General features: G+C 46.0%; 1 protein-coding gene across 1 annotated transcript; it reads left to right on the top strand.

Annotated features, from left to right (window-relative positions):
- The first annotated feature begins 6,415 nt into the window (after window positions 1–6,415).
- LOC105381631 lies at window positions 6,416–12,070 on the top strand. The gene has a single exon (XM_048630492.1). It carries the CDS (start codon window positions 6,416–6,418, stop codon window positions 12,068–12,070), a length of 5,655 nt encoding a protein of 1,884 aa, XP_048486449.1.
- The last annotated feature ends 427 nt before the right edge of the window (window positions 12,071–12,497 follow it).

Genomic DNA, 12,497 nt, shown 5'->3' with positions numbered 1-12,497 from the left:
TTTTTGATGTCCTAACCTAATGTTCCTACGTATTGTCATCACTTAGATCCATTCGCTATATTCCTGCTCCTCATCGGACCTTTACGAGACTGTAATGTCACGCGAGAACATTGCCCACTATCTAATTTAATTTAATGTATTGAATATAGTGTAAGAATTATGCTTCCTCAATTTCAAATCAAATTATGTTGGTGTCATAAAAGTTGAAAAAGTGCAATGACAACCAATGTGCAGTGATTTTGTATCTGTACTAGTGATGTAACGAATGTGTGTTTTTGGACATTCGCGAATGCGAATGCGAATGCGAATATCTGAAATCGACATTCGCGAATGCGAATGCGAATGCGAATATTCAGTTTGTGTTCACATTTGGCGTTATTTGTATGGTTTGGTGGCAGTCTTGTACTGAACAAGGTACGTTCCGTTCTAGGCGCATTCCGAATCAGACTAAACAATACTAGGCGCAATGAGCCGTTTTCCTTGACAGCTGTCAGTTGAGCTTTTGGGTAAGCCGATAGATGGCGTGAAAACGCAGTGTACCAACTGTCAAAAATTACATAGAGAGCAAAGAGTACTAAACTCAGAATAAGAACTCACTAGTTGTGATTAAATGTCGGGTGGTAGCGCGAGCCATCCTTCCGAGGCTCAGACTGCATGTGGCTTGGGATAGTGCTAAGTATTCTGTGAATAGTTCTACCCGCGCCGTCACGTAGTGTTCTTTTCTCTATGCGCGCCGTTTGAACGGGTGCTGCGTGCGAGAACTGATTTTCTATTTTATTTTATTCTTTGATCAAACTTACCTCTGAACCAAGACGGCTTTCCGTCCAGTTAGTTTGGCATTCCGTTTTCGTAACTCTATCTTCAGATTGGCAAGGGACCATGATCCATAGTCCTTAGGCATTATTACAGTATAGCAGTCACTATCACAAGAGTCACTATCTCAAAAGAGTCACTATCTCAAGTGCACTAACTCTACAGTATCAAGGGAGGAGGAGCAGATAGCTCAACTACAACTCAATTAATACAGGAGAAACACAAGGAAACTGAGAAAACTTGAAAAGAACGGCTTTACGCACAATCGCACTGAACGCTGAAGCAACAGTGACATCGACATCATAGAGAAAATAATACTATAATTCTACCTACCTACGTCACTTTCACATTTCGTTAGCCCCACAGAATAACATATTGTGATCTGAGGATCTGAGTGTGTTCTGAGGGTTTGAAAGTTGGTACAACCCCAGACAACGCCATCTATTTCTCCAAAAAGGAACTTTTTTTTTTTTTAACAAACGCCTCATTTTTATTTAAAACTTTATTTAGCTCCGTAACAGTTACAAAACATTGCGACTGTGTGCAGTTTCTGAGGACGATTTACACGAAACATTTAAAACATTAACGTATTTAAATGTGCCGTAACGTAAAATGGCCGTCTTGCTCTGACAAATACGCTTTTTGTTTGTTTACATATTTACACTCACGGGCAATGAAAAATATCCATTAAGAAAAACACCAAAGTTGCTGAACATCCCGCGCCAGTCACCACTCTACATCTTCTTCGAGTAAATATAGCGATTCTGTGCGTTTGATGCAAGTTAAAGTAACCCTTCTGTACCGAGCTCTATCCAGTGGTATAAGTCAGTGTACTTACATCGGCCTACATAGAAACCTGACCTCTGTTAGAGTGACATTTCTACTGAGAGGCGGTCTGGTTTCTGTGCAAACAACTGTACATTATCTTATGAGCTATGAATTCATAAAATTGACGATAATTCCTGTATCCTTCAACTTACAACATGAGCGCCGAAACATCAGCTTCTACACAAATTAAAGAGCTCAAATAAACTAGGTTTAAACTATGACTAATGTGTGACTTAGCATTAAACGACCCGGGACCAAAAAGTCAAAAGTACATTAACACCACAGCTGAATCAACACCAATGCATGTGGTTACAATCGATCGATAACAAAATATATAAGTGTAAACAATTATTGGCAACTGTATTCTATTTGCAGTCTACAAATATTTGGGTATGCGACTTGAGAATAGGCAAGATATTGGCACTTTCGCTTCGCTTTAAAAAAAAAGTAATTGAGTACAAAAATATTCATGTTGGTATCTTTTTCAGAGCCGGGGAGCTTTTTGCTATTTAATTGTTTTGTCCCTTTCTTTCAAAGAACAAAAACGTTCTATAACTTTTCTATGAATGTTATACTGTAGCTAAGGACCAGCCATATATATTATATACCTATTCGTGCATATTCTCTACCTAATTATAATCCGTGGCTTAATTTCTTAACCTTACCTCTTCACGGGTTACATACAATATTACGAACCAGGAAAAAAATAAAAAAGGCATTCCATATTCAAACTGACATTGAGCAGGTCAGTGGCTCCTGATAACGTAACGTATGTCGCATGCGCAGTATACGTAAGTACCTAGGTACGTATCTGGGGTTACTCCAGCTAAGGTACAACCACACGTTAGCAATTAACAATCCATAAGCAGCTCGCCTGAAAACATCTTCCGTCAGATCCATACAAGTTACGTCAGATTGGACAAGCGTCGCTGCTTAAGGATTGTTTATTGCTAATGTTCGGTGGTGGCGTAACGCCACAGCTGTATAAAAAAATATGAGAAATCTTAGCATTGTCAAAAATTACATAAGTATTTTTTTTATTTTATTTTGCCTCTGCGCTAAAATTATAATTTGACTTCAGTACGGATCCATTATCAAAGATATTTTTAGACAAAGAAATTGGAAAATTAATTTAACACGTCACATAAGGTACTGACACTATTTATTTAACTGAAACACTAACTACTTTTATAGGAATTGTGGTCTTATTCAATACATATAAGGTTAAAATTCGGATGGCAGTTGCGAAATGAACTAACTTTGAAGCTAAAAGCATGAAACATCATCAAAATGAAGGTTCAATGACCTGTCTGAATCGTCTCTGTCTGACCAACCTATATTTCGTGAATTTGTTGTCTCTTTCACTCTCGCTGTTTGAGGCTAAGGCAAGAATAAGGTATTCATATTAAGATAAGTACCTATATAACATTATTTTTTTTGGAAAAATCGGATAGTAAACAAAAATAGGGTGACAATAAACGAGTGTTTTTGCGGACTTTCCGAGACCCACGCTCTTGCATGCAGGATTATCTGTGTTTTTTTTTTGTAGTTGGTTAGTTTCAACACCAAGCTTATTATAAAATTTATAAACCAAAAATTCATACTTACTTAACTAATAGTACTTAAATATTACTTGCTTATACATAATATCATACTCGTATAAACCACATAAAAAATATATAAAACGAAAAAAAACCAACACACTCGTGACTCAAAATGAAAACAAAAGATTACCAAGACCCGCCTATTGGTTCCCATGGTGTTTCCGAACGCAACGCGCGTTCGAATTTCAAATTCAAACAACCGGTGGCCGAATTACGCAAGGAGGGGACAAAGCCCCGAAAATCGTCTGGCTCGATTCAGCGATTCAAGGTCGCGTTGAGTGAGGTCAGGCCGTGACGTCACTAGGCGCCCTCCAAAACCGAGGTCGACGACCCCGCAGCCATTGCGGAAACTGTGTTGCGCGCATTCGGAATTCGAATTGAGGCCTACAGTTTTGCCAATTTATGAACTCCTCACTTATAATACATTTTCAACCTTATCCTGTTGCTGTGTGGGTCGAGGCTGAATGAAAAGACTGTCTGGCAGTTTTTTGATAGTGTGCGTGAACTTCGTGTTATTTGGCGATTGTATTGTCAATGTTTTTGTTAGTGTTTGTGAAGCGACAGACATTGACAGAATCCTCTTGAGAGATGGTTTTCGTATTTGGGTGAGGCACGTTCCAAACGTTTTGATTGTGTCTGTGTGGGTAGGTTAATTCCGGGTTTATTACGTTTACGTTTCTCGAATTAGATAATGACGTAGGTACTTATCTGATAAACCACTATTTATTTTTATTTTTACGCACTGTTGTTTTTATAAATAACCTCCTAGTCATCATAAGCTATGTGACTCTTAATTATTATGTGAAATTAAAATGAAAAATTAATCAATACATGTATAAGTGCTAGTAAGTAGGTAGTTAAATACCTATTTATGGTCAATCCAGTACTTACTTAGGTACATAGTCTAGCCATCATATTATTTAAAAACTAGCTATGTTTAAACAATAAAATGTTTTATTTAACTCATTAGCATCATCTACCATCAATGGCTGCTGCTAGGCTCGATCATCATGATTAAGTACAGCACATGTAAAATAGGTGCTTAGTTCCTTGTTGTAATGACGTAATGATCGATATAGTAGGTAGGTATATGTTACTGTAAATTCCCTAATTACGGAGAAACCTAAGAATTTGTGGTAAAACCTAAGATTTACCAACTCATAACGGTAAAAGTCCGAAAAAAATATGAATTTTAATAAATCCTTACATTTACCATACCAACTCATGTCGATAAATCCTAAGACTTATTCTTAAATCCTAGGATTGACCGTAGTTCTGGTTTTTACAGTAGTAACATATACCTACCTATTATAGTCTAGGAACTTATCTACATTCTTAACCATGTTAAGTAAAACAATAGGTACAATGCATCTTAATTTTCTACAAGTACTAATATTTCGATTGAGTAAGTACATATATTTTTATTTTGACAAGGAAGCGTATTCTATCTCATTGTTGGTCTCTATAGATATTGTCTTGTGTACCTTCTTATATAATACCTATATTATATATTTCTTTCACTAATTATTATAACCAAGAATTATCATTTCATTGTGTAGGCAGGTACCCTAAATTCAAATTTATACAAAACATTTTTATTTCAAATCTGCTATAAAATTCATTTTAAGTGGCCATAAAAGACGCCATCAGATCCCCACCATCACATAAATACAAGTTTAGAATATAAAATGAACTTGAACAACTGGTAACTAACCGGTTTTTAGACGCAAAAAATAGAAAATGGCTGCCGTCCAATCATCTAACAGGGTTTAAATTTCGGATGTGCAGGAGTGGAGGGGCAAGCGTTAGATGCACACATTGAAACAAGCTGTTCAGAAACAAAAAACTTTATCCTTGCGCCCATTGCAAACAAAAATAAGCCTAGTTGTTCAGGAGATAAGACCGGTTTGGTACGCATATCTAATGGTTGTACCATAGAGCAAATAAAGAAGGGTGTATTTGTGTGCGATATCTTTGGATTGGGGTTCGGCGCAGGAAAAGACGTTAATTTGTTATTCATATACTGTTGTAAAACGTGTTTTGTTTCTTAGAAACGGAATTATTATTGATAGGAAGTATTATATTATCAATGGGCTATTTTAAAATTTTATACAAATTTACGCAAATTTTGCATCGCTTTTTTTTTTTTAAATAATAATAATTATACGTTGCGTTTTTGGAAAATAGATTTTTTTAAAGTTATAAGTAAAAATATAAAATACATTACTTATCTCTTATATGAGAGCGTGGTGATATTGATGAACTACTAACATAAACAGTCACATAATTTTTTAAGTAGGTATATGTTCGAAACTACTAGATTACATCGTGATCACCGTGTGATTACATAGTATACCCAATTTAAACTAACAAAAATAGACAACCAATCACTACCAACCTACCAATGCTTCACACACAAGACAGGAACCCTCTAACAAATAAAGGCGTTCCAATTTTTTTCTAATTTCTTTTCGGCCAATCGGAGCGCTTCATTTTTGGGAGATGCGCAAGAGTGGCCGAAATTCTAACGCTTCGAGGTCACAGACCCTCGACTTCGACTGTGTGTGCGTGTCCGCATAAATACTTGTATGATGGAGTTCGCGTTATCGTGAGTGGCTTTCTGTGTGTGTGTGTGTATTAGCATTTAGTGAATAGAAGTGTCAACTGTTTGTGATTAGAATATTTATTTGGTTACACGGGTTTTTGGTTGGTCGAGTAGATATTAGTTTTTGTGCGAGATTTTGTTTACGTTTGACTAAACAAAAATATTTACTTAGGTATGTGTTCACGACGAAAATACCTAGGCTAAGAAGATTAGATTAAGTTTAGCTTAGAAATAACATGTACATAATAGTTTCGTAATCATAGTTTGTAAGATGTAAATACTTTGATTTCATTGGTAGGTAAATTAGAGTTAGGTATCTCACTCAGACAGGTATCGCTTGCGTGACTAATTCTGACTATATATATAGGCCCAATTTGTATGAAAATTTGTCATTCAGAAAACAGAAGCGGAACAATAAACAACTAAGAAAACTGAAGAAGACTTTCAAATACAGTCCACCCCTAACATTGGACCTTCGAGGAGCCGGATCAGAAGAAAGAAAATTGGCAGACCTACTGAACAGTGGTCTATCGAAGAGCCGAAAAGGGAATAAAGAAGAACGACCATGCCGGTTACTAGAAGCCACAGTAGCCGGAAGGAAGAGTCCAGTACCGCCGAATCAAGCACGGTCTGCACAAGCAACACCGCGACGACGACTACGACTACGGGAAGCGGTGCGACTGAGACATCCGCCACGACCACGTCGGCAGCGAACGCAAGCGCTACCGGATCAGAGCGCCCTGCGACGCCGCCACCTCAGGAAACGAGCGTGGTCACTGTGGTGCGTCAAGTCACATCGCAGCCAGCTACCTTACGGCCCCGGTCACATCACTCCAAAGCCTCCCGCAAGAGATTCCTCGCGGAATTGGAGGCTAAGGAGCGGTTGGCCGAGGCGCAACAGAAGGAAGCACAAGCCGCCGCCGAACTAGCGAAGGTGAAGCTCATGCGGATACAAGCGGAGGACTCGTCCGACGAGGAAGACGAAGACATCGTCGACAAGAGCGAGCGCATCGAGCAGTGGGTGCAGGAGCAATCCTCTAAGCCCCCGCCCCCTGCTCTCGCTCTCACAGCGGGCCATGCAAGAGGCTCGTCCCCCGTGAGGGGCCAGACACAGGCCCCTCCCACCCCGTGGATACCTACGGAACCACCACGGGTCGTCGAGGCGCCGCAGCACGAAGAGCGCGCGCCTCCCGAGCGCCAACAAGAAAAGTCGTCGAGTGAAGACGTCACGCAGCTCGCCGCACTATTCAAGAGTGTGCTGAGCGGTGGCGGCTACAGAGAGCCGCCACGGTACATTCAAGATCTACCTACGTTCAACGGAAACAGCAGCGAGTGGCTACCGTTTCGTGCGGCCTACCATGAAACCGAGAAGTACTTCACGAAGATAGAAAACGTCGCCCGCCTGAGAAAAAGCCTGCGTGGGGCCGCCCTCGACGCCGTCAGCTGTCTACTTATCAGCGATCCGAACCCTGTCGTCATTATACAGGGCTTGGAACGACGGTTCGGGCGGCCAGAAGCACTCATACTCAACGAGCTCGACAAAGTGAAGAAACTACCGAAGCTAGCTGAGAGCCCACGTGACCTGTGCATCTTTGCAAGCAAGCTGGCCAACATCGTAGCTACGATCGAAGCACTGAAGAAACCGCACTTCCTCTACAACCCGGAGATCGAGCGCACTGCAATAGAGAAACTCACACCGATTCTTCGTGACAAATGGTACGAGTACAACTTCACGCAACATGGAGAAGAAGCGAACTTGAAGAAGCTGTCCACCTACCTGAACCACGAAGCGGACAAGTGCGGCCCATACGCCGCGCTCGAGCAGATCAACAACAGCGCACCTACACCCGTGAGTGCGAGGGAGAAAGCTGCGAAAAAGAAGACGGAACGTACCTACGCCGCCGAGAACACACACAAGGAAGAAGAGGACGGCTGCCCTATGTGCAAACAGGCTCACAAGTTACCTGAATGCACGAAGTTCAACGAGAAGACGACTGACGAGCGCTGGGAAATAGCGAAGCAGAACAAGATGTGCTTCCGCTGCCTACGTAGCACACATCGCCGCTTCACGTGCAAAGCGAAGCCCTGCGGTGTCTCCGGCTGCAACCTGCGCCACCACAAGCTCCTACATCATGAAGCCGCGAAGAAAGAAGAGAAGCACGAAGAAGTCACCGCGTCCACGACAGAGAAGCCGACCGTCGCAGCGAACAAGAGCGAGCGCCGCCGCGCTTACTTGAAAATAGCGCCCGTGGTACTTACTGGCCCTCACTCCAGTATAGAAACCTACGCACTGTTCGACGAGGGAAGCACCATCACGATCATCGACGCAGACGTGGCCAACACTCTCGGCCTCGACGGACCCACTGATCCGATGTGGGTGCAAGGAGTCAGCGGCAAAGAAGTTCGACACTCGAAGAGCAAGAAAGTCGACTTCACCATACGGGGCAAGCACGCACAAGAAGAGTTCAAGCTTGAAGACGCACGCACAGTCGAGAAGCTCGACTTCATCACTCAGACGGTGAAGAAAGAAGAAGTCGACGACTGCAGCCACCTGAGCGACATCCAAGAAGAACTCGCCTACGAGGGGGCATCGCCGAAGCTGCTCATCGGCCAGGACAACTGGGACTTAATTGTCTCGAGGGAAGTCCGAGACGGCCGCCGCGACCAGCCTGTGGCATCTCGCACACAGCTCGGCTGGGTACTGCACGGCTGCCGCACCACACAGAGCAAACCAATCAACTTCTGCGGACACGTCACGAGCGCTGAAGAATCAATGGAGAAAATGATGAAGCACTACTTCGAGCTGGAGTCCCTGGGCATCGAAGCAAGAAAACCGACGACAGATCCAGAAGAGCAAGCCACGAGAAAACTGGAAGAGGAAAGTCGCCGGCTGCCCGATGGTCGCTTCGAAACTCGGTTGCTATGGAAACAAGAAAATGAGAAAATACCTAACAACCGTCAAGATGCACTGAAACGACTCTGCAGCCTCGAACGCAAGCTCGACCGTGACCCAGAACTCAAGAAGAAGTATGAAGAGCGCATGGAGAATATGCTGAAGTCCGGATACGCCGAGCCCGCCACCACACTCCCGACGCAAGACAGAACGTGGTACCTGCCGCACTTCGCCGTCTGCAACCCCGAGAAGAAGAAGATACGACTGGTGCACGACGCCGCAGCGAAGTCACATGGACGCAGCTTGAACGACATGCTGCTGACCGGCCCCGACCTGCTTCAGTCACTCCCTGGGGTGGTCATGCGGTTCAGGCAGCACCCCTACGCAGTCAGCGCGGACATCAAAGAGATGTTCATGCAGATACGCATCAAGGAGTGCGACCGAGACGCGCTGCGCTTCCTCTGGCGCGGCAACCGGCGGGAGGGTACACCAGACGAGTACCGCATGACGTCCGTCATCTTCGGCGCATCATCATCACCGTGCACAGCACTCTTCATCAAGAACAGAAACGCCAGAGACTTCGCCGACACGCACCCCGAGGCCGTCCGAGCAATCGAGAAGAACCACTACATGGACGACTACCTGCAAAGCTTCACGTCGGTGGAGGAGGCCCAGCACGTCACGAAGACAGTCAACGAGATACATCGACAAGCGGGCTTCGAACTACGCGGATGGGCATCGAACGAGCGACGAGTACTACGCGATCTCGTCACCGACGCCGAGACAGCTACGATCGACATCGGCGGGAGCGAAATAGAGAAGACACTCGGCCTCATGTGGCACGTACACGAAGACAATCTCGGCTTTCGTCTTAACACTCATAAGACGCCGGCTGAGGTGCTACGAGGGGACCGTCCGCCGTCGAAGAGAGAAGCACTCAGCGTGATCATGTCGCTCTACGACCCGCTCGGCTGGATCTCGCCCGTGACTACGCCGGCCAAGAGAATAATGCAAGACTCATGGCGCTACGGGACCAGCTGGGACGACCCTATCCCCGAGGAACTACAGAGCAGATGGCACAACTGGCTGTCCAACCTACGAGCGCTACGAGAGCTACGAATTCCGAGGTGCTACGACTACGAGCCGACTGCTACGCGAGAACTACACACATTCGTCGATGCAAGTGAAGAGGCATATGTCGCAGCCGCCTACTGGAGAATACAACGAGCAGACGGCAGCGTGAAGATCACACTAGCCATGGCGAAGAGCAGAGTGGCACCAATCAAGCCTACGTCGATACCGCGGCTGGAACTACAGGCTGCGGTACTCGGGACTCGCATCTCGAACACAACTCGATCAGAACACGATTATGAAGACATCACGAGAAGAGTGTTCTGGAGCGACTCACGGACGGTGCTGGCGTGGATACGTGCTGAGCCACGCACATTCAAGACCTTCGTCGCTCACAGGCTCGCTGAAATAGAAGAGTCAACGAAGAAAAGCGAGTGGAGATGGGTACCTACCGCTGAAAATGTCGCCGACGACGCAACTCGAGCCACGCCGCACGACTTCGACGCGCAACACCGCTGGTTCAACGGGCCCGAGTTCCTGCGGCACGCTGAAGAACACTGGCCCACGGAGAACAGGGAAGAAGTACCCAAGACCGGCGAGGAGAAGGAGAGCTGCGCCGTCGTGTCGCTCGGACACGCCCACCTGCCGGACATCGAGCGATTCTCGAGGTGGACACGACTCATACGTGTTACCGCTCGAGTACTACAGTTCGTCAGCCTGTGTCGTGCCAACAAGCACGCCACTCACGCCGCACGACGCAAGAGAACAAGAGAAAACGCACCTCAAGACGGCGAGTGGAAGAACACAGCAAGAGCACCGACAACGAACACGAAAAAGAAGCACGAAAACACTCCACGAAGAAAATACAAGACAGTCGCGGCGGAACACCTAATTCACGCCGAGCGACTATGGATCGAGTTTTCACAACGAGAATGCTTCGAGTTCGCGCACACTGGTACCGAAAAGCTGAAAAGCTTAAGTACCTACACCGATGACTACGGGATACTTCGCCTGAAGGGACGCATCGCTGCCACCGACGCCATCAATGAAGAGACGGCGAACCCAGCTGTGCTAGATGGAAAGCACAGATACACGAGGCTGTACATCCAACATGTACACGAACAGCTGCACCACGGCGGGACTGAAATAGTCGTGAATGAATTACGACAACGGCTGTGGATAATCAAGATAAGACCGACTGTGAAGAATGTCGTGAAGTCGTGTCTCACCTGCAGAATGAAGAAAGCGAAGCCGTCCAGCCCCGCCACCGGAGACCTGCCTGCAGCACGCCTGGCCCACCATGTCAGACCGTTCACCTACACGGGTCTAGACTACTTTGGCCCGCTCGAGGTGACTGTGGGCCGACACCGAGAGAAGAGATACGTCGCACTCTACACCTGCATGACTACGAGGGCTGTGCACCTGGAGGTAGCGGCCTCACTCAGCGCGGACTCCACCATCGCTACGCTGCGCCGCCTGATAGCCAGGCGCGGCTGTCCGACCGAGCTGTGGAGCGACAACGCAACGGGCTTCAAGGCTGCCGACAAGGAGCTCACCGAGGCCGCCTCGGAGGCCCTGCAGGAGGAAGCTGCGCGCCGACACATCATGTGGCGCTTCATACCGCCCGCCTCACCATTCATGGGCGGGGCGTGGGAGCGGATGGTGCGCACGGTGAAGGATGCCCTGCGAGCGACGCTGCACGAGAAGTACCCCAGCGACGAGACACTCAGCACCCTGCTGGCTGAGGTGGAGAGCACCGTGAACTCCCGCCCACTCACTCACGTGGCGGTGAGTCCGGACGACCCCGTGGCTCTCACACCGAACCTGCTGCTCATCGGGCCCAACTGCCACGTGCCGACGCCGGGGACCTTCAGTGAAGAGGACGACCACGCACGACAGCACTGGAGACGAGCTCAACGGCTGGCAGACGTCTTCTGGCAGAGGTGGATGCAGGAGTACCTACCGCTACTCCAACACCGGCGGGAGCCTCACAGCACCGGCAGCCAACCGAAGATCGGCGACCTGGTCATCGTGTGCGACTCCAACAACCCGCGCAACACCTGGCCCCGAGGACGAGTCACAGCTGTCCATCCAGGGAAGGACAACATCGTGCGAGTCGTCGACATCACTACGAGCAACGGGCACGTGCTGCGTCGACCAACGAAGAGGATCGTCGTGCTGCCAATAGAATCGCAAGATAGCGACGGCGGGAGAATGTTCACGACGAAAATACCTAGGCTAAGAAGATTAGATTAAGTTTAGCTTAGAAATAACATGTACATAATAGTTTCGTAATCATAGTTTGTAAGATGTAAATACTTTGATTTCATTGGTAGGTAAATTAGAGTTAGGTATCTCACTCAGACAGGTATCGCTTGCGTGACTAATTCTGACTATATATATAGGCCCAATTTGTATGAAAATTTGTCATTCAGAAAACAGAAGCGGAACAATAAACAACTAAGAAAACTGAAGAAGACTTTCAAATACAGTCCACCCCTAACAGTATGTTTTTTTTTTATTTTTTACGACATTTCAATCGATGCCATAGAAGATTTACCTACCTAAATAAGTTAGTTCTCATTAAATTAGCCCTAGCACTCTAGATAGGTATTCTATATCTATGTATATAGGCTTGAGTACATAATTTAATTATCTAAACGCCTTTACCTACACGGAAGAT

Source organism: Plutella xylostella, chromosome 26 (assembly GCF_932276165.1).
Source record: "Plutella xylostella chromosome 26, ilPluXylo3.1, whole genome shotgun sequence".
Classification (NCBI taxonomy): Eukaryota; Metazoa; Arthropoda; class Insecta; order Lepidoptera; family Plutellidae; genus Plutella; species Plutella xylostella.
The sequence above is the reverse complement of the archived record's forward strand: the minus strand, read 5'-3'. Positions and strand labels throughout refer to the sequence as shown.

Excerpts from the sequence above, each read along its gene's own strand:
- LOC105381631 (XM_048630492.1), top strand. The coding sequence starts at position 6,416 with ATGCCGGTTACTAGAAGCCACAGTAGCCGGAAGGAAGAGTCCAGTACC.